Source organism: Dipodomys merriami, unplaced genomic scaffold, assembly GCF_024711535.1.
Source record: "Dipodomys merriami isolate MVZ:Mamm:240054 unplaced genomic scaffold, mDipMer1.0.p SCAF_2, whole genome shotgun sequence".
NCBI lineage: Eukaryota > Metazoa > Chordata > Mammalia > Rodentia > Heteromyidae > Dipodomys > Dipodomys merriami.
The window spans coordinates 30954962-30979041 of NW_027203381.1; the positions used below are offsets into that span (position 1 = coordinate 30954962).

Sequence of the window (24080 nt, forward strand, 5' to 3'; positions counted from 1 at the left end):
TTTAAAAAGAGAACAATCATTTACTGAAATCCCAAGTATGTGCACATGTTTATATGTGAATGTTGTGGTAAGTCCACATAGAAAATTTCTGTATATACATTTTTTAAAAATCCTATAGGCAATAAATACATAGTTGTTTGATTTCAAAAGTTGCTTTTCCTCAAATAATTACTTTCTGATTGAATTCATGCATTGATCTTTAGGGCTATTTTCTAGGACACAATGTCCTTTCAATATTAGCACAAATAGTAGGATATCATTACTTCATTTATAGCACAAATAGTGAGAAAAGTATCAGAACAAAGATAAAGAAAGAATTCAAGTTTGACATCTGTTCTCCTTCCTCCCTCCCTCCCTCACTCACTCCCTCTCTCCCTCCCTCCCTCCCTCCCTTCCTTCCTTCCTTCCTTCCTTCCTTCCTTCCTTCCTTCCTTCCTTCCTTCCTTCCTTCCTTCCTTCCTTCCCTCCTTCCCTCCTTCCTTCCTTCCTTCCTTCCTTCATAACTCTTTCTTTTGTCTGTCTGTCATTTGTTACTTAGTTTTTAGATATTTACTTATCTATTTAGTTTTTTTTCTCTGAGAACCTCACTTACTAACATTTGCCTGTTTAACAGTAGTCTATTGTGATGGGAGCTTTGGAATCAGCAAATACCCCATCTTTCATTATAATTCCTTCCTATCTCTTTCTTTTTGTCTGTCATTTGTTACTTAGTTTTTAGGTATTTACTTATCTATTTAGTTTTTTTTTTTTTCTCTGAGAACCCTGCTTACTAACATTTGCCTGTTTAACAGTAGTCTATTGCGATGGGAGCTTTGGAATCAGCAAATACCCCATCTTTCATTATAATTGTTTGAAGTTAGGCAATATTGCCAAATTCTCACAACTTTCATCTACTCATCTGTAATATGAGGGAAAAGCCCAAACCCAAACCACTTGCTGCTCAATGTTACTATGCAGATTAAATGAACTGAAACATAGAAAATATTTGGCCTCAGTTCCTGACACTGATCACTTACTGCATAAATGTTATCTTCCTGCCCTTTTGTCAAAATGACATCCAACAGACAGTTCTAATGATACTTATAGATATATATATCTGTATTTGTTTTCAATTCTTTATCTGTGTTCTGTTTAGGCCTAATACATTTGCTCTATATTTAACACTCAATAAATGTTTCTTGATTCTAAAAAAAAGTAAGGGAAATCATTTTGTGCATTAAAAACTAAAAAGCACAACCAAATAACTAAAAAACAAAAAACAAAAAACAAAAAACAACCACTAGCATACTCCCTGTGAATTCTTAAAATGCTTGAACAGTTTGAGGAAAGAAAAGGCGGTATTTATGTCACCAAAGTTCTTAAAAGTTCAACCCACTTTGATTCTTGGTAAAACAAAGTCAGAACAATGAAGTGTTTCAGTAAAGATAAAACAAAACAACCACTGAAGGAAATTAGCCAACCGCTTCAAGGATATTCATTAACATAGTAAGGCTACTTTAATTCACGGACATCCCTACCCCCAGGTGAATAGGTGAACAAGCGGACTACAACTTCTGCAACAAAGATCATGGAGAAGCAGTCAATGTTCACAGGAAAGAAGGCTCTGGTTGGATACCAGAAAGGAAAAATCAAGTATTTCTATTTGATCTTATAATTGTTTGTTTTGCTATTAAATTTGCAGTTAAAATGTGACTACAAGTTACATAGACCAAAAGTCAGAGAAATTAGAAATCACACCAGAGCCTCCTGCTTCACTGTCCAACCAGTCATCCTCTCTTAGTGTCTATTCTAGTCTGTACTGTCACACTGGCAAAACAGAAATAATGTATGGGAGTGACATCAATCAGGAAATCCCTTTCATAACCTTTGACTCAGTCATTCAGATCACACTGTCTGGCTTTGGGGCATCTGGTTGTCTTCTCATGATCTACTAAACATGAACTGGGGAATGAGTGACTTCTATGGGGTTCCATATAGGAAGACCCTCAATGTCCATTTCACCCACATCACTAGCTGGTACCTACCCGGAAGGAATGAACGGAACCACTCCAATGATATCCCAGCCACTCCTGCTAGTTCAAGCATTCGGTTCAGCATCACCTCATGACCAACACGAAAGCAGCTGAGGCTCTAATATAATCATCATGGAAAGTTGTCCCAAATCCTTCATTCGAGGAAGATCCTTCATACACACCAACGCTGTCTCCAAGCCATGCCGGGGTCTGAAACCAGACTGGAAAATATTATATATGTGTATATATAGTAAAACTCCCACAAACCACTCTTCTAGTTTGTCATATTTACTTATAGCAACTGAATCCATCCTCTACAGATCTCCTTCCCAAGGTGAAAATGTGAACATTCAAGGAAAGATTCTTTCTATGGTAGAAGGTAAACTTAAAGCATATGAAGACCTGGTGCTGCCTGGTAAAGTAGTTGAAGCAATCCCAAATGAAACATAGTTTGTCCTGAATGGGAAAGAGAAAACACAATGCACAATGTTGGTTTCTACCACTGCTCTTCTAAAATGGATGGACAAGATCGAACTATTCTTCTACTGATTTCTTTTGCTGTTGTTATTCTTTTGTTTTGTTTTCCTCAAGAATTGGCTTTTTCTGGAGATAGACCAGCAGTGCCAGATTAATTCTTGAAACTCTATTTGGGATTTACCAAACATTCCTTAGACCTTCTTGAATCTCATGTATAGACCTCGCTTTCATAATCCTAGCTACAATCACCTTGACTAGACTGTCAAGTTTTACTGATAAAATGGTCTAGACTGACTACTTCAGCTTATCATGAACACAGGACTTGGAACCTTAGGACAAACAACATCTTTCTTTTTTCTTTCTTTCTTTTTGTTATATTTTATTTTATTTTTGTGCCAGACCTGGGGCTTGAAATTAGGGACTATAAACTGTCTCTTTAGTATTTTCACCAAAGGCTGGCACTCTACTATTTGAACAACACTTCCACATATTGTTTTTTGGTGGTTAATTGGAAATAAGAGTCTTATGGACTTTTTCTGCCAATGACTAGGCAGAAATGATCATATCCTATCATCTGAGTAGCTAGAATTACAAGTATGAGTCACTGGCACCTGGCTAAACAAAAATTACTAAATGTAGGAAACTATGTAATGATCAATGGATCCCCTGGAGCCAATATTCTTACAGAATAAAAAAAGAGAAATGAAACCAACATTTTTTAAAAAGAAGTATTTTTCCTCCTCTCTCCTTAATGAGTAGGATTTTAGAAATGAAGTGATTTACATTATACTGAGAATTCAAAGTTTGACTAGAGAAGTCAATGTTCTTATTTTCTTGGGCCCCTTTATCACAAGAATGAAGACTATTCTTTTGTTTGTCCTCTTCGTCTAAAATAATAAAGGATTGACAACTAAAACATATATCCCAGCTCAAATTTTACCAAGTTGCTCAATTTCCAGGATGTGTTTAAAGTAAAGTGAGTTAAAATAATTGCAGCATTATTTTCTATGCAATTACTCTAAATGATTTTTTGCATCAAGCAAATAGCTATCTATAAAACTACCCATCATATATAATTCCATTTAAAGTTAATAGAATTCTGTCTTCTCATCTCCATTTCCCTGGCTGTTCTCCCCAGCCTGATTCCATCCTTGTCAGTAATATTCAGTTTATATGAAAATGAAAGAGCTTGGAAATGCCCATCTGTTATATTGCCTACCGATCCATGTGGTATATACATTCATTCCCAACTCAATTATTCTGTTGATATCAAATATCCAGAAATCTTTTAGACAGATCTGGATCTGTGAGTTATACCAAATATAATACTCATTATGTTTCTCTAAACAGTCTCCACTAATTTTGCTACATCTCATAAAGAGTGACATATCTTTAACTAATGATCATGCAAAGAGTGAATGACTTGCCTTGGCAAAAATGTCAGAAAACCGCATTTAAAATTTTATAGGGATACAAAAATTAAAATCATGGTACATTCAGTTATTTAGTTCAATGCTAGAGTCTACTTAATGTAAATTTGTGCTTTTCCTCCTCATAATTTAGTCTGCGTGTTTGATATATTGACACCTTGTTATACAACGAGGTCTGTCTATCATGCAGTAAATGTTTAGCTGCTCAAACCAGCCCTCATGCAGATGTTGCTAAAGAGATATCTGTAAGTAATATATACTTAGTCAAATAAATATCTACATGATGCTGTTCCCTCTGATATGGGAACTGACCAAAACAAGCAAACATTAACAAGGTATTTCACTAGCTATGTAAAAATTCATAGTTAAGAGAAAGGCATGTAAACAAGCAGCTACCATAATAGTACAGTAAAAACTTCCCATGGAGTTCTAAAAAGACACTATATTTACAGGGAGTGTTTTCCAAATGAGGTAACATCTTAAATGACAAACAGGTATAAGAGTTACTAATAGTAATAACCAACAGAAACTAAAGGAGTCATGTCTACGCAAGTTATAAGAATCTTGAAAATCAGTTCACTATTCACGTCTAAAACACATTGTATGCCATGCTTACTTTACCAGGCAAAAAAACTACTTCCATATAGTGGGAAACTCCTAGCATATTATGAACATTCAATAAATATTAAATAAACTGTGAGTTAAACTCAGTGACACAAATAATATCACAGACTTCCCAAGGAATTACTTCCTCCAGTTATAACTATAGATCTCCTAAGAAACAGCAAAATATTTTGTTCACTGAATCTGCACGGCAAAATTTTATGTTGTATATTAGTGCTTTAAAATATATCAATCAAAATTTAGATGATAATATAAATATATAGGACTTCATAACACAAATTTGCCAAGAAATATACCACCTCGGTAATTAGCAGGAGTATTGGTAAGACACTACACTTATAAATTCAAAGGAGAGAAAAAGCAGAGCAGGGTGCTAGTGGCTCACAACTATAATCTTAGCAACTAGGGAGACTGAGACCTGAGGATCATGGTTCAAAGCCAGCTCTGGGAAGTAAAGTCCATAAGACTTGTCTCTAATTAGCCAATAAAAGCCAGAGTGGAAGTGTGGATCAAATTGTAAAGAATGAACCTTGAGTGGAAAAGCTAAGAAACACTGCTCAGGCCCTAAGTTCAAGCCTTAAGACTAGCGCGCGCGCGCACACACACACACACACACACACACACACACACACACACACACACAGAGGGGAAGAGTAATAAGAATCTACATCAGACATTCAAAAGGCTGAAGTGGCTAAAATTTGAGAAACATACTCTCTGGGTAACAAATAATTTTAACAGGTCTCTTAGATAATGAATAATTTGTTTACTAATAGATTATAAGCTGGGGAAATTCTTTACAGCATCCTAATATTTACCACTTGCATACTAAAAATAATTCTGGCTCTTTTCTGCCAAGAAACAGTAGCTTTAAATCATGTCATGGAATCTAAACTAATAGCCCTTACTAGTACCTCTTTTCTAACATCTGATTATATTTCTTATAAAAACTTAGTAGATAATAACTATTTTTAATGAAATGTGAAATATTTGGCACCAGTGTACCAAAATATTACTGTAAAATATCCCAGAATAGAAATTGGGCTTCACTCCATCTTGATTAACTGTCTCCAAATTGATAACAAAGCAGCCAAGAGCAAAATCTCCCACATCAAATACCTCATAATTGGCAGCACATTTTCAAAGCTTTTCCAGATTATTTTATAGCAGCCTTATGGTACAAATAAAGTTACAATTTTCCCTATTTTACTGGAAAGATTTTTATAAAAGGACTGAGTGACTTATCCAGGATAACACATTATGTTCAAAGCAGAAATACAGCTAGAATTTAAATTTCCACTCATTCAATCAGCAAATACCATCAGCCAATTGTGTGAAGAGCTCCACAGGGAAGAGAATGATCAAGGAGACATGAACTCTACTATTAAGGAAATTGCAGTCCTATTACAAAAAGGAGAAAATGTGGAAGAGTTTTTAGATACCACAGCACAGGAACACACATCATGTTATCATGGAGAAGTAAGAATAACATGATGAGTTGAAACTACAGATGTTAATTTTTCACAGAGGAAGTGGGACATGACATTTGATTTCAGCCTTCAAGACAGGGCTGGGGAGGTAAGAAATGGTAATGCTCATTATGGGCTGAATAGAGTCAAAACCTGAAAAATATATGAAATGTCTGGGTTATGTACACAGGTAATACTTTTTTAAATGTAAAATATGATAATACATACTTTACATAAATGGTCAAACATGAGACTTAAATAAATAAATAAATAAATAAATAAATAAATAAATATGGAGAAGGTTGGTATTATTTTTCCACAATAAGGACTCTTTCTTGATAAATTCTACCTTCTTCTCTTTGAGATTACTGCCAAAATTTCAGTCCAATGGAGCATAAGGAAATATAGTGCACTCAAATTCCAGTGTAAAGTCTTTCCCTATGTTCCCTCTTCTACTTCTGAGTGATCTTACACCACAGAAATAAGAACTATCACCGAGATGGTAAAGCACTAAGAAGAAAAGACCTGTCTCTCTGACTATCCTCATAGAGCAAAGTTCATTTCATCACTCCTCAGAAGCTAACATGGAAAATTAATTTCTATCTCAAGAAGCCACTTATTTTTATAACTATATAAGACTCAAACAAACTGGTATAGCACCATATACTTTTAGCAATCAGTTACAGTATCAATCACAAGTAATTCAGTTGGTGTCAGTTCGCAAAATGAAAGAAAACAATTTCAAAATATTTAAATAAAATGTGAAAGGCTTAATAAAACCAGCAACACACAGCTTAATATGCCTTTAAATTTATTTTTAAACTTTATATAACAACCTCAAGTAATAGAAAGGCAGGGATCGATGGTTCATAAATGAGGAATGAAAAAACATAAAATGAATTAATTACAAAAGGGATTTCATAGCCCCCAATTAGGTTGAATTTAACCTCATTTAGCCAGTTAAAATAATCATTACATAAACTCTATACTACATTAATATTTAAAATTCATTCATTTGGAAAAGTCAAATGTGTTATTAACACCAGAAACAAAGCATGAATATATTTTTTAAAAAGTTGATTTTTATTGTAAATTCATTTTAGTTGACAATGTGTTTCTTTACTCATTGGACTTTTCATACCACTCTACAAACCAATAGAATTTTGTTATGATTACACTTAAATACTTAATTTCTATCCATTATTTGTACAGAGAATAGAATGAAAATTTAATAAGTAAACATAAATATTTTAATATTATGGATATGAATACATAAGGAAATATACTAGGTTACAATTACACTGGAAAAAAATTGAAAACAAGAAAATCATGTCAGACTATCCCTTGCTTTCAAAATATCTGCAGCAAATTTATTCACCCTTGTCCTACACATGTTATCCTCATAAACATTACAAAGAATAACTTAAATATGACCAGTCATTAAAATGATCCGTTCCATTTTCATTTGCTCACAGAGCTTTGCTAAACTCACCATCAGCTCATAACAAGAATGTAAGGCAGCCTCTTCTGCTAGTCTTATCTAAGGCAATATCTTGATAGCATTAGTAGCCAAAGAGACCAGAACCAACAACTTTTTTAAATGTTAGGTATAGTAAAGCCCTCTTATTACCCACCTCCTGCCAATGTGTTTTACAAATATTTACTTTTGGAGATAAATAAAAGCAGGTCATTGATGTTGATTGGATCAATGTAAGCCTATTACTTGAGAGGAAAAGAATCAAAAGACATGTTCCTCCACCTAAAATAAGACTTGAATCTTTTCCCCTTTATACTAAGTAGATTTCACATACTCCTGGGCTTTTCTATATCTTTCTCAGATTCTAAAATGATCAGCTTCTAAGTTAAAAAATGAGTCAAATATGCTTTAGCTCCATTGTTATGGGTAACTCATCTTCCAAAGTCTTAATTTATTGATCTGTAATAAAACAGTCTATCTTCAGAGAACTTAACAGATATAAAATATTATTGTTCCAAATTAAAGCTGACTGGCAGCTTAACATCCTAATAGCAGGGATTGTGCTGAATGATCTGGTTTCAAAGAGAGCTTGCACTCAAATCAATTCTCAAAGGATGGGAAGGGATGGGAAGGGATGGGAAGGGGAAACAAAGGAGGAGGCTACAATGCTTGATAAGAAATGTACTCATTATCTTGCCCATGTAATTGTAACCCCTCTGTACAGTATTTTCACAATAAAAAATAAATAAAAATTAAAAAAATCAATTCTCAAAAGTATGCTACGAAAGTGGGATGGTAAGAGCCACAGATCTTTGGTGAAAACTAGTCGTGGCTTCTCTTGAGCAAAGAATATAACTCTCCAACTATTGGGAATGACACAGCTCTTCCTACTCTCTCACCAAGAAGACATACTTCTAACATAAAGGCTAGAAACTTTTTTAGAAACCAAAATGTTATAAATTGGGTAAAGGGAAGATGACATTTTAAGTTTTAGATGATGACCTGCTCTGAGCTACTCAAAATGCCCCTGTAACCATTTCAGAATTTCTCACCCCTTTCTTAGGAACAAAGGAAAAAAGACGGTGCCACAATTTCTACTATGTAAAGCAACTTATACATCTCTGAAAGCTAACATACCTAAGAATAATAAATAATCACCAATTTAAAAAACCAGTATGATATTAAGGTTGAAAATATTAAAGTGTTTTTAGCAATTGTTTTTTTTTAGAAATTCCTAACAAAACTGTATGTACCTGAGAACAGCATTTTCTTTCCTGGAGAGAGGCTGGGGAATTCCAAATCAAGCTTTTCTAGATATGACATTTCACAACTTACAATCTGAGCATTCCTTTGATTATCCAATGGGAAAAACCATGTTTCAAAAACTCTTCACAAATGCCATTTTTGTATTTGTAACCATCAACAGGTCCTCTTCAATGAATAAAAATCAAGGAGCAAATTAAATAATAATTGTTATACAAAGTGTCGTCACTCAGGAAGACATGATAGAGAAAAGCTAATTCATAAATTCAGGATATCCACAGTCTGGCAATTTTGCATATATGTATGAATTTTAAAAGTCAAAATAAAAGGAAAAAGTGTTTGTATACCACACAGCAGGAGTGCAATAAATAGGTGATAGGAGGATGGTAGACAAGAGATCCTAACGCAGTTAATTTCCTGTGGTTTTTCGCCATTTAAGAAAATTCCTACAGTATAAAATAATGCTGTTCTGAAAATACACTCACTCATTTAGACTTCCTTTTTTCCCACTCACAGCTCTTAAAAGAATAAAAATATTCATAACCCAGCCTCCTGTGCCTCCACCTAAACAGAGTATTTTAACAGTACTAGCTATTTTCATTCAATTATACCCACAAATACGCTGACTGCCATGGTCTGTATTTGTCTTTTGGATTATCTGCATGTTGCTAGTAATTATGCTTTCGTCTTAGGTAGCCAGAAGCAAATATTTCAATTTGTAAATCCAAGATCAACACTAAACCATTAATAATCCTAAGTCCTTAGTTTCCTGCTTATTTGGAATAGATTTTATGTGCTCGAAGCATTCTCTTCTAAAACAAAGAGTATAAAGTTGCATTTGGAACATTTGCTGCTGGTCCTAAGCCCAAATCTTCACTCAAAATCACCCTCCTCATGTTGGACAAGCATAATTAATATTCATTGAAGGCTTGAATCCTACAAAGCTAAATGGGCTATGTAGGGTTTTTCCCCCATCTATTCAACTATTACACAGAAGCTATAAAAAAGACTTTCAATAGAAGTTTGTCTACAACTTAGACTTAAATCTTGGTGATCAATATGCCTAAGATATCAACAATGCAGCACAAAAATTGCTAAGCAAAATAGAGAAGAATTTACTTAATAAAACCATATTACCTACTATTGTTTAATAGACTCAAGCTACATGTGTTTCAAAGAGTTAGGAGCAGTTGGCTATAACATTAAACAGTAAGCCATCAAATGTCACGTTTATCACTTGCTGTTGAATAGACTTTCTCTAAAGGTACTCAAACTTGGAGGCTGCCAGTGCTCTCTCTGTAAATTGGAAATTTTAGGATGTCCACCTGAAATCATTTCTTAAAACATAATTTATTGTTAAGCCTTGGTTTTAGCCATAACTTAAGAATCAGTAAAAATTAGTATCCTTTTTATCATGAAGCCTTAACTCACTAATTTGTTTGGCATACGACATAAAATAATATCCCACTGCTTGCCAAAAAGTAATGGATATAGATATGAATATCTTGTTTATGTTTTCATGGAAAGATATTTCCTGATATGTTATAATGTTATATGCTTATAAATAACTAAACAATTTAGAAAAATCCAAGTATAAAAATTAAAACACAGAAACACTATGCACCAGGCTTAAGACATGCTTCACGAAGAAGAGGTTAGAAAGTTCTAATTAAATAGTAGAGACAATTAATCTGGAATCACAAAAGTCCCAAAGCAGAGACTATAATTTAGTAATGCATTAACCCCAACAACTTCTAGTCTCAAGAACTTAGCATGTGCCTAATAAATATTAATGGCATGAATACTTGCATTCAGACTTCCACAAAGCCTCCAGGATCATAGGAAACACTGTGCAGGTCGTTGATTGATTAATCAATAGCTCAACAACTTTCACTTCCCTGATGGCCTCTAATTTATCAGATATCCCTCTAATTTGACCCCTGAGCACCTTCGGCATAGGCGCCTGCATATGAGAACCATCTCAGCACATGAGTATTAACAGATTTAACATACCAAAAACTAAACACAAAATCTTGTACAGGCTTTAACTTACTAAAGAAATGAATTTCAGACAGATTTCCAGCCAACAATGATCAATTTGACTTTGCTTGGATGTACGAGAAAACATAGAATAAATTGGCAGTCTTTTTTTTCCTAAAAGAACTAAGACTTATTCTTATTCTTAATTATGTATTATAGCTTTTGGAAAACCTGGCTCAACAAAACATCCTAAGTTTTATTCCCATGAAAACAAATCCACTATAAAAAGAAGTCCACACGTCAGCACATCAAAACTGTTTTACATTTGAATTATGTTGTCAAGTTCAAAACAATGAAGTCAAGCTAAAATCATTTAGGTATGTGGCAATTAAGAGCATAAACAATGAAATAAGAGATGATGAGAAAGGTAACACTTACAAAAGTCTTAAATAAAATAGCCCCAGTTAAATGGCTGCTCCTCCCCACAGATTTTTTACCTGCACAGAATACTTGGAAAGACTTATGCACAGTGTAATCTTATAACCATTTCTGGTTCTATTTCTGCACTGAAATATTTATAGACTGCTCAGTGTTCCTGGAGTAAATTATACCTATATCTTGGTAAAACTAAAAAATCACTTAAATTAAATTTTTGTTCAACTATTTGGAAGAATGTGGAAAGAAAACTTAACAGAATAAAAAGATGTATCAAGCAGTGGCCATTTTGTAGCTATGATTACACAGTTTAGTGGATATTGAGGCAGTCACCATCACTATTTTTACCAAAGGCTTCAAATCCTATGCAAACTAATTTATGGGAATATACATATTGTACTTGAACATGAAACATGTTAAGCCAAGTGATTCCAGTAGTTAGTATGTTTGGAATAATGGAGAAAAAACCCTTACTTGCAGTATACAAAATGGAAACAAGATGCTGTGTGAATAATATTGTTACATATACTTTCCAAAACTCAAACTTCTAGAAATAGTCTTAAGATGTGTTGGGAATCCTGGAAACGTTAAAAACTTGAAATCACTGTTTGAATGTTATTGCTATTCAAAATTCTTATGTTGAACTAAAGTCCTAGATGTGACTATATTGAGATGATTAAGGTGAAAAGAAGGTGGATACATGATTTGGTATGATTAGTGTTCCTAAAAGATGCAATACCAGAGATCTCTCTATTTTTCTTCAAGCACTACAAGTGAAAGCCTAAAGCAGGCAACTCAGCAGAACTCAAGCTGTGAGAACTTGATCTGGGATTGTTGATCTCTAGACCTGTGAGGCAAATATATGTATGTTGGAGAAGCCAATGCTATGGCAGCACAGGTAGACTAATATGGTTATTAATAATTTTGATTTGAGAATGAAGAATTGTGTTGTGAGCTTATAACATCACTTTGAGACATTGTACTTGGCAAATATATTGACTCTACTAAGCAAACCGATCTCTTATCAACAATATAATATGTGCTAGAAGTATACATGAATATGTGTGTACACACAGAGACACTTCATGAATGCTTTCTGAAGTATATGTGAACATGTGTGTACTCACACAGACACTTCATGAATGCTTCCTGGGTTCTACCTTACACATTTCAAAGCATAGATAACTTCCTGTGGTGTCTTCACATGACCTTTTCTCAGTACACTCCTACAGAAAGACAGAGAACTCTCTGGTGACACTTATAGGGAAAATAATCCTATCATATCAGGACCTCCTTCCACCTTTTTTTGTTTTTTGTTTTGTTTTTTTGTTTTTGTTTTTTGGTCCGGTCGTGGGACCTGAACTCTGGGCCTGAGTGCTGTCCCTCAGCTCTTCAGCTCAAGGCTAGCACTCTACCACTTGAGCCACAGCGCCACTTCCGGCTTTTTTCTTTTTGCTTATGTGGTGCTGAGGAATCGAACCCAGAGCCTCAGGCATGCAAGGCAAGCGTTCTACCACTGAGCCACCTTCCCAGCCCCCTCCTTCCACCTTAATCATCTCCTTTAAGGCCAAAATATAATCACATCAAGAGCTTGTGGTCAAACCTGGGAGCAATGACAGCATTCAATCTGGAACTGTGATTGAAATAATCAACTGCAGTTATAATATCAAATACCTGACTACTTAAAGTCCACATGGAGGTTGATTAGAGTTGTGTTGAGAAGTAATTCCTTAGGAACCTGACCTTGTAAGGTAATGTTCCACATGTTTATGTATTAACTTAGGAACTGCTTTCATTATAAGAGACAAACACATCTTCCTTGAGGAGAATTTCAATTTTTTTTTTTGGTCAGAAGTCTTAAAAAAGTATCTTCAAGGTTAAAACAGCTTTTAAATAATCAGTTGTATTATGCATAAACTTTGACTATATAATCAACATTATTCCATTTAATTCAAAATTAACTAATTGTTCAAGAAAGTATACAATGGCAACAATACTATAAATGATACATTGTATATATATATGTGCATATATATAGACACATATATACATTGTTATATATATATGTGCATATATATATATACACACATATGTATGCATATGAGTAGAGTAGAAATTCCGAAGTTTATTTAAATGCAAAATATAATGTATATTTTCTTCATTTATATAATACACATTATATTTTCAGAATGGCATAAATTTATAAAAATGCCATATTAGGATTAAAGTACCAGCCGGGCGCTGGTGGCTCACGCCTGTAGTCCTAGCTACTCAGGAGGCTGAAATCTGAGAATCACGGTTCAAAGCCAGCCCGGGCAGGAGAGACCGTGAGACTCCTATCTCCAATAAACCACCAGAAAACCGGAAGTGGCGCTGTAGCTCAAGTGGTAGAGCGCTCACCTTGAGCTGAAGAGCTGAGGGACAGCGCCCAGGCCCAGAGTTCAAGCCCCACGGCCGACAAAAAAAAAAAAGATTAAAGTACCATATCTAATTTCATCTAATTATCACACAGCATATGCTTTTCTGATTCACAATTAACCAAACATGATCTTGGTTCTGGGATATTATGGACTATTATTTAAGACTGACCGTGGTTACTAGGGTGATATTAGATTTGAAAAAGGAGTTAATGGGGTAATGTGTTCAAATAAGAAGGATGTGCAATAATCCATGTAGGAAATAATATGAAATTGAATAATGGAAAAAAGTAGAACACAGTAAAGATGTGCTCAAGATGTAGAAATGATACTACTCAGAAACCAACTGACTCTCCTTTCACAAGAGAAGTTAAGAATAACTCACAGGGAGATTTCTAATCTGTGCAATGATGAAAAGTAAAATTCTATGTCAACCCAGAGCTAGAGAATTCTAAAGGCTTGCTTGCCCACATGTACACACAGTTAAGTAGATGCAAATTGCCCTATTTTTCTGTTTAATAACTCCATTGTTTCTCACATCCCTCTCCCAGTAGCTGACTGTGCACACCACTTACACAATGAGAGAATTAGATGTTAACAAATGACAGGGATGACACTGTGCACTAACACTGTAATTCTGAAATGCCCCAACACAAACAAACCAGACCACCATTTCCGTATGAAAGGAGGGTGCCCCGCATGGAGACTGAAGATAAGAATTGATTTTGCAATAGAAATTATTTGTGTTTCTGTCTTATCTCTAGACAAAACATTTCAGCAGCTACAAAAACCATCTCTTTTAGCATTAATTAGCAACGTAAATCTCACTAAGAGCAATGCCAAGAGATTTTATTGTTTGTCACTCTATGTGGTAATAGAATTCCTGACTTGTTATCCTCTTAAAAATGCAACATTTTTCATATGTCACAGTTTAAACTGGAGATCCTAATTTCAGTATATCATCCCAGAGACTCCAAAACAGAAGTCATAAAAGCAAATTTATAATAAGAATTATCAGCAAAAGTAAAAAACAAATAACATGCCTAGTAAAATAATTATGAAAATCTTGGGTTGTCAAATGCATGTTCCACTTTGCAAACTGCAAAATATGCCTACCTTCTAAATAATATACGCCAATAAGACTGCCTATAAAACTTATCATATGAGATTGTTTATAAAACTTTTAAAATGTCCCTACTGGGGTGTGTAATTATAGGCTGTTGCACTGTAAACAGCTGGTGAAATCTAACAGGTTTTTATGGAGTAAGATATCTACAATATTGTAAAAATGTACATTGTAATTATTGCCATGTTTCTAACTTAACAAGTTCTTTATTGCTTGTTTTGTTTATTAGCACCTAACCCTCATTAGAATTATTAACTACTATCAAATAATATAAAAGCTGTATCACAATGGACAACAGATTAATATCAGGTATCTTGTAACAGCAATAGTTAGCCCTTAAAAAACGGAGTCCTTGCTGATGAATGGCTGTTTTGGCTCCAGTCATACTCCACAACTTTGTAGCCCCTGGCATCAAATACTTAGCACACACTTCTCTGGAAGTGGCACTTTAAGGGTGGCTGAAATAGGGCAGAGAAAACTTATCCCCAGGCATTAAGAAAGTCTCAGCTTCATCTTTGTTACAGAGTAACTTCTGAATAAGTAAATCAAAACCAGAAAAGCACAATTGGAATAACTGCTTCCCCAACCAAGATAAATGGAGTTGCTCATCTTTTTCTATGTAAATATTGTTACTTCAGACAAGAATATATTTTGCAGCAGCCTATGTCCCTGAAGAGTGGAAATGTTTAGGTAAGCAGTTCTCTAGAATATGAAACATCCACTCACAAAAGTAGCAGACCGGAATAGGCACAGGGTCCCCTCCATCCAAGCAGTATGTCTCTTCGATCAGTTGTAAGATTCTGCGGATCTCAGAAGTATTTCAAACAACTATGACCAATTTGTTAACAACCCATAAATTCAAAGGGACAAGAGCCTGAACATCCTCATAAAGTAAAAGTATAGAAGGACCAGATAATTCATCAAGTTATATTGATAAATTCTTTCAAATTATATTGATAAAATTCTTTTATAGAAAGGGTAAGGAAAATTTACCATGCATATTTTCAGTAAAAAGAGAACCAAATCTAGAAAAAATTCATTCTATAGCTATTCTGTGAACCAAAATAATAGTTATTATCAATAATAATTAGTGGTATATATTATATGATATATAATTAAAGTATATATTATATGACATATAATATATAAAATTACATTAATAATATAAATGAATATTATATATTATATTTATATACCTTTATATATTATGTAATAGTAATCATATATTGCCATATATTATATTATAATATTATGTAATTATGATATTATGTTATATATTATATTATTATAATATCATAGACTATCATGACAATTTATTTTATTCAAATATCTTTTGTAAATCCACATGTAAAATTATTATTTAATTCTGTCATTTCTAAGTAGAATTTAATCATACTCTACATATTTCAGCAATAACATGAAGATGATGTGGAAAAGATGTTCTATTATCATGTCTATATAAAATATGTAATTGAAAGTGTCACTTAAAAAGGAAAAGATTGCATAAATGTCTACAGCTTCATCTCAATCAAATCACCTAACATTATCACGTATACTAAACACAATCAAACATCCATACTGGCTTTGTCAAAATTACTGGTGTTGAATGGGTTTTTAAAAATTGGAAACTACAAATTTAAACCAGTGGCTCTTACAAGTATTTGAAAACAAACAACAGAGTAATACTTCTACTTGTTCAGGGATAATCTGCTGGAGATAATCACAGTGAATATTTTAATGAGACTGCCACAAAATCATTAGGCTCCTTTCAGTTTTGAAACAACTATTACTAAAGAGAATGCCAAATATATATATATATATATATATATATATAGAGAGAGAGAGAGAGAGAGAGAGAGAGAGAGAGAGAGAGAGAGAGAGAGAGACAGAGACAGAGACAGAGACAGAGACAGAGACAGAGACAGAGAGAGATAATTAAAAGAAGCTTCTAACTCTGAGTGCATGTCAAAGTATCACTAAGAACCATGATTATTGAGTTTCTAACTCAAGAGTGTTAGGTGTTAGTTTCTCTCTGACTTTAAAGAGCTAACAAATAGCAGGGAAAATACATGAAGGCATAGCAGGACATTTTCAAGAGGAGATTAGCCTGGCACACAAGAGACCTAAAGATTCCCACAGAACTAGAAACAAATTCAGGCTGGAGCAATGAAGGTAAAAACCCTGAAGTTCCCTCTCTTACAAATGCTAGGTATAGGGTGGCCTTTTTCGCAGACCATTAACATTGCCTTGCAATCATGGAGACCAGCAGTTGAAGTCACACCAATATCTATCCTGTGTATCACTTCCCCGACTTACTCAAGCATATCACCTATGTGCATGTCTTTAAAAACACACCATTAATGATCAAGTAGTAATTAAGCAGGTACATTTGACCTGCTTATGATAAAATTTCTAAACTTAAGAAAAATATATGCAGCTATACTTCATTTAATCTGCTTCCTTAAATATTTGGAAAACATTTGAGAGTCCAGAAAAGTAGCAAAACAGTACACTAAGTAGGAAAAATAAATGTCAGCATCTGCTCCCTAAAGCAACATACATAACACACAGCAGTCCCAAAGTCCCTCAAAATGAATACATGCTTATTTCAGAAGTGACTCTAATAAGCAAACTAGCATTAGAGAACAGGGAAGAGTAAGTAGAGACACAAAGGTTAAAAGTAACAAATCACAATTAAAGGAAGAAGAAAATGTAAAAAAAAAAAAAGAGAGAGATCACAAAAAAATATTATCTGAGGCTATTCAATAGCACTGATGTTCAAAAGAGAATCGAGAAAGGATAGGTAGTCTCTTTCTTTGCCTTTCCCCTGTCTTCCTCAACTTCTTGCAGGAATACTTCCAATAGTACTGTACTAGTCCACCAGTATTTTTTCCACAAAATATTAAAACACATTTAGTCTATTTCTTTAACAGTATTTAACAGCCATCGAAACTATACATTCAATCAATATTTAGTATATATATGAGCAAGTTAATGATATGATTGAGCAACAACAAAACACATCCTACATAACGCTCCCTGATTCCAAATGTGTAAAAATAAAATTCATTAGAATTTTGGACACAATAATTTTAACAAAAAGTATGCAAAAGTGTTTCTTTGAATATTAGAAATGTTTATATCTGGGCTAATGAAATAGAAGATGAATGGAAGTTTTGTACACTTAATTCTTCAATTAAAAAATAATATTTTTAAAAATAAAAATAAGCCAGACAGTCACAGGTGGCTTATGACTATAATCCTAGTTATTCAGGAGGCTGAGATCTGAGGATCATGGTTCAAAAGCAGTCCGGTCAGGAAAGTCCATGAGATTCTGATCTCCAATTAAAAAAGTAAAAATCTTGAAGTAGAACTCTGACTCAAGTGATAAAGCACTAACTTTGAACACAAAAGCTCAGGGAAGCATCCAGACCCTGGAGGCAGTCCTGTCCTCAGAGAAGAATAGAATGCAAAAAGTTTAACACTGGGTAGTCTATCTATTCATCACAAATATAGCTGCATTTAACCTTAGAGAAAGTGAAGTATTAATGTCCAGGCCCCCCATGAGGATTACTGGTTGTACTCGGAGCCATGAAAGTATATTTTGTGAACTGAAATGTATTTTATGAAATTGCTGCAAAGGAGTACATTTCTTCTAAAATGTTTGAAGAATTCATGTTTAAATTTAAGGTGAAACAAACATATTTCATGTAAAAAAAAGGGAAACATAGAATACAGTAGGAGAAAGATATTCAGTAAAATAGGAAACTGTGTTTCCCATTACAGTGTTCTTAAATTATTCCTTTCAGAAAGTCTTGTTTCACAATTTCATTTGCTTTTGGGAACTACTTAAACTTGAACACCTTTCAAAGGCCTTTCTGGGAATACCAGGTTTTTTTTCATTAAACCCTGCTCTTATGACAAATATAACTATAATACTGCTAAGAATCGCAGTACAGGAATACAGAAATTTTATATCTCAAATTACTTATAAGAACTGATAGAAGGGCTGGTGGTATAGCTCATGTTAGCAGAAGGTCTGCTTACTAAGTGCAAAGCCCAAATACAGCCTAGTACCACACCCTGCCCCCATGGGGGGAGGGGGAGAGCAGCAGAGTCATTCCTGTGGAGAAATATATCTTAATGAACAAAATTCAAACATCTGTTGAGCTTTGTCTCATGTCTGTGTTGGCAGATTTCTCTGGCATAGAGCCTCCATTTGACAGGAGTTGGTATCTTTAGATGTTACTCCCTCTTTTCTTTTGGCTGTGCTACAAGGATTTTTTGATGCTTTCAAAACACCATAAATATTTTTAGGGTTATCAACAGGTGGCAAGAAGAAAATTAATTTCCATATTTTCCCATTTTATTCCCTAACTCCTTGCACTGATAAACAGCCTAGAATAGTCATTTTCAGTGAGACTATTAAACACTGTCAGCAATTCACCTCCCATTATTACCATCACAATGAGGAGGGAAAATAAAGATCTATAAATACAGTATAGTTACAGTATCTCAGGATATTTATTCAGAACAGTCAGGAAAAGACCCCCACATAGGGAAGAAAATTTGAACATCAGTTATCCAATGGGCCAAAAAACTGTGGTGTTCACAGATCTTTTACAGATACATTTTTAAACAGTTGGAAGCTGAGGTTACCTATACTTTAAAGTTACAGAGGTTATAGGTGAAATCCATTATTTTTAGGAAAAGTTGGTCTCCTGAGTATATTATTTCTCTCAGCAGTTCTATCTCTATATTAAAATGTTCAGTAGCTCAGTAGGTTTAATTTCCACCAACTTGTCACCTCCATAACTAGGCTCTAGCTAGTTCAATGGCCAGCAGATGACCAAGTCATGCACAAAAATCTACTCCATGCAACATGGAGTATCATAAAGTATCATCAAATTAATTCATCCTGTAATGGATGCCTTTTTGTTGCTTTTTGACCACTATCTTTTATCTGGTCCTGAACTGTTGGCTAAAGCCACAACTCCAAGATTAATACAAAAAACAACTAAAAGACCATCATGAGTAAACAAAATATGGTAAGTCCTTACAATAGAATACTAACTGAGAAACAAAAATAAAAAGTACTGATATATACTACATCATGAGTAAACCTTGAAACCATCATGCTAAGGGAAATAGCCAAGAGATTTGCTTTTATGAATTCCTTTTATATTAAATACCCACAAGTGCAAATCCAGAGACAGTAAAGTTTAGTAGCTGCAGGGAAAGTAGAGGATGGAGGTTGGTGACTAATAGACATAAGGGCTCATTTTACTGATGGAAATATTCTAAAGTTAGATATTGGTGATATTTGTACAACTTGGTGATTATAATATAAAGTACTTAGCTGTCAAAAGGGCAAGTTTTATAGTATGTGAATCCTATCTCAAGAAAGTTATTTTTAAAAGATTCCACAGCCAATAAAAGACATGCCAAGTAGAGTTCTTAAATAACCGAGAACAAAATTTTCAGCCACATTTTATTGGCACTTGGAATTTTATCAGTATCTAACCATCTTTATTCCCTGGGATCTATCTATTACACCTATAAAATGTGTATCTATGTCTATTGCTTTATTCAGAAATAATAATCTTTTGTTTTACAAGAGAAATAGGAATAACTATGAGTAGAAGCTAGTTCACACTGTGTTGCTCTTCATTAACAAAGCATATTCAGTCCACCTCATAATGTAATTTATTACACTAACGAGCAATTCCTAGGAAATTTTCAGTCATCCAAATATTTTTGCAATCACAAAAGAATCTTCAGATAGTTACTTCCTTGACTATTAACTAGTATATCCAAATCTAGATATGATTACTGCTTTACAGCTAGTAACGATTATTAATCAATGAAAACAGAAGGTTTTAAAAATAAGATACTGACCTTGTTTCTTTTAATCCTTCTTTCTGAATGACTTCCAGTATCTGCTTTGCTGTCATTGGTGAATTGGGATGCTTTTCTAGTGCCTAGAAAAGATAAGACATAAATTTAAGATTCCTAGATTATTTCATTGAAACATACAAAAAGAAAATGTCTGTGTCTCATGCAGTCTTTTGTTAAATGTTTATGGGAGCAGGGGTAGTGGTGGATGGGTTTTTATGTCAAAGTTCAGCTCAGGTATTCAATTAGAGGATGTAATAATGTAATGATTCTTTTTATAAATAATCAATTTCTGCAACATAACAGGGACTTTTTTTTAAAAGTCACTGAAGCATGCATATACAAAAAAGAAAAATGAATGAGAAACTAAGTCAATTAATGTACATAATTTCCTTTATTTGAAAAATTGATAATATGTTGTCAGTCTAAACAAGTCTCCAGACTTAATTATTAAAATACTTCTCAAGTTTCCAGTTTTAAGGGAACATAGAACCTTAATGCCATCAACAACAGGGAGCAGAATGCTGGACAAAAGTCAACCTCATGGGCTGGGCGCCAGTGGCTCACGCCTGTAATCCTAGCTACTCAGGAGGCTGAGATCTGAGGATCGCAGGCACGAAAGACTGTGAGACTCCTATCTCTAATAAAACACCAGAAAACCGGAAGTGGCGCTGTAGGTCAAGTGGTAGAGCGCTCGCCTTGAGCTGAAGAGCTGAGGGACAGTGCCCAGGCCCAGCGTTCAAGCCCCAGGACCAACAAAAAAAAAAAAAAAAAAAAAAAAAAAAAAAAAAAAAAAAAAATCAACCTCATGAGCTTGTCAGTTCAATCAATGTTACTTGTATATTAAAAAAATGAGAAAGAAACTAAATCCTTCGTGGTAAAATGATGCAAAAAGCCCACAGGTGCCAAAGTTACTCATTGCTCTAGCTCCTCCAGCTCAGTTCCTTTCCTTTACCTTTTCCAATGAATTACAAATAGAACCTTTTCTCTTTCTATTCAGCTCATCCCAGCTTTATGAACTTGGCCCTATTTTCTTTCTTTCCTCTTCTACCCTATAATTCTACTGGGAAGGAGTTTCTTTTAAAGAAAGAGTATGGAGCACATGAACTAAGGTTAATTATTCCTACAGGTATTAGGCCATCACCCCACTTCCTTTTTTTGTCCAGGGACTTAACGCTATACAGGAAGGAGCAGAGCCTACACAGCTCAACCACAGGGTACAAGGTACAAGTCTGCAGCTTACTTCACAATGACTTATGAGGGAAGATGATACCCATTGAAAAATGTATACTAGGTTCTGGCCCCGAGAAACTTAACAATAATAAGAGTTCTAATTGATGATTATTTACACGAAGCATCGTAATTTTACAAATTAAAAAGGTCACCTTAAAAGGCTTCTTAATCTTTTCAAAGTAGCTCTGTGATTTCTTCTGCTGCCAAAGGCAGAAACTGAACTAGCTCACTATCAAAAGCTTCGTTCATCAATGTCTCCCAGTGAATCCCATACAATCTGTCATCTACCACATCTAGGCTACTTCCTAGTCTCTTATTTCCAGTTCCCAGGCAATTTTCCCACTATCCCAATCTTAATCAGTCCCTTGCTCATAGCTGACACAAAACAACAACAACAACAACAAAACAGCTATACCAGGTTGGTGTTGGTGGCTTAAGCCTGTCATTCTAGATAGAATGAAGAAGGCTGAGATCTGAGGATTATGGTTCAAAGCCAGGCTGGACAGGAAATTCCTTGAGATTCCTATCTCCAGCTAGTCACCAAAAACCTGAAAGTGAAGCTGTAATTCACATTGTAGAGAGCCAACCTTGAGTAAAAAAGCTCAAGGACAGTGCCAGGTCCTGACCTGTACTGGTAAACATTCCAAACACACACACACACACACACACACACACACACACCACAAAGTAGCCACACTAAAAAGAAGCATGACAATAGCTAAGTCTCAGGAAAGAAAGAAAATGGCCTCATATAGGCATACACTGGAAAGCTAAACAGAAGACACAGAAAGAGAGAACAAAAAGCAAGCATAGGTGTGTAGATAATAGGAGTAAGATATACAAAAATTGTGGAAAAAGGCAATAAAGAAAGTGCTTAATAGAGCTGAAAGGAGGGAGGGAAATATTGGGTCACATGGTCAGGAAAAGAAATTACTTGAAAACAAAAATGCTGTCCGACACAAGAGGTTTTTTTTCTTCCTTGCTAATGTTTCTAACTTATTTATAAGGTGCCATGTGATTTTTTTGTTGCTTTGTATGTCCCTCCCTCACAGTTTAACCCCTGTTTTCCCTGTATTTGATGTTGGTATAATTTGGGGAGGAGAAGGGAAAAAACAAATTGTTTAAATAGGGTTACATTCAGACCCATTGCAACACTGAGATGTACAAGACACTACGTCGAAAAACAAAGTTTACAATTTAGGCAGGGGGGTGTTTGGGGTGGGGGGGTATAGCTGAGGAGGTGGGAGGGATGGGTTGGTAGGGGAAAAACAAAGGAGGAGGAAACAATGCTGGATAAGAAATGTACTCATTACCTTGCTCGTGTAACTGTAACCCCACTTTGTATAGTATTTTCACAATAAAAAACTTAATTAAAAAAAAGTGCTGTCCAAAATTTTATGAAGAGGAACCTTAAGTAGAACAGTGTTACTATAATACTGTTACAGTAACAGTAATAATAACTGTTACACTGTTACAGTTAATAATAGTTACAGTATGTTACCGTTATGCCTGTTCTTTACACTGCCTATTACTCCCACTGTCCTTCCAGTGAGTTAATGGAAGGAGATGTTATGTGATATGGACTATGTATAGGGAGGTCATCACTCAAAAGGGCATCCATGTTGGGACACTAAAGATCTCCCATGAAACACACACAGACTGTAAGCCAGCAAGCATGCTGGAGACAGGAAGGGAGCAGCACCGGATGGTGGGAAGAACAGGAATGTTGAGAAGAGGCAGAATGAAGGAAAATTATTCTGAACTTGGATCGTCTAAAGTAAAACTGATTCCATCTCTATAAAGAACTAAAGAAGAAACTCTACTGTACTGGACAATGTTTTAACAGAAATTTGGGTGCAAATTAAAGTGGGATTTACCAAGTGTGGAGGATAACCTTTCACCCTTTCCTGAGTAGACCCGTTGGCACACCTGGGCAATTTCTCTTAACAATTGAGAGAACTTGGAGAGCGCTGTCCCCTTCTCTATGACATCAATTCCCACTCTACAAAGGAAGTAAAAGTGCCAAGAATAACAAGATAAAGCGGAAGGGAGGGAGGAAGGAAAAGGCGAAAACACACAGAACCTACAAGCTGCCCTCAATTCCTGCAAGGCACAAAAAGGAGACCTAGAAGGTGATTTCTGGGTTTGATAAAGTTGTACAGACATTAGCAAAACAAAAGATAGGGAGAAATGAACTTCACAAAACAAAACACTGATGCCATCAAAATATTGTGGCAGAGAC

General features: G+C 34.7%; 1 protein-coding gene across 1 annotated transcript in view; it reads right to left on the reverse strand.

The window, feature by feature from the left end:
* Positions 1 to 2041: 2041 nt before the first annotated feature.
* The window catches only part of LOC138832050 (putative Polycomb group protein ASXL3), a 51236-nt gene continuing 29197 nt past the window's right edge, over positions 2042 to 24080 (reverse strand). The window contains exons 2-3 of the mRNA XM_070029362.1: positions 20609 to 20691; positions 2042 to 2222 (exon numbers count right to left, since the gene is read on the reverse strand). Coding sequence (XP_069885463.1) covers positions 2102 to 2222; positions 20609 to 20691 — 204 coding nt within the window. The 3' untranslated portion in view covers positions 2042 to 2101. The remainder of the gene's footprint in view (positions 2223 to 20608; positions 20692 to 24080) is intronic.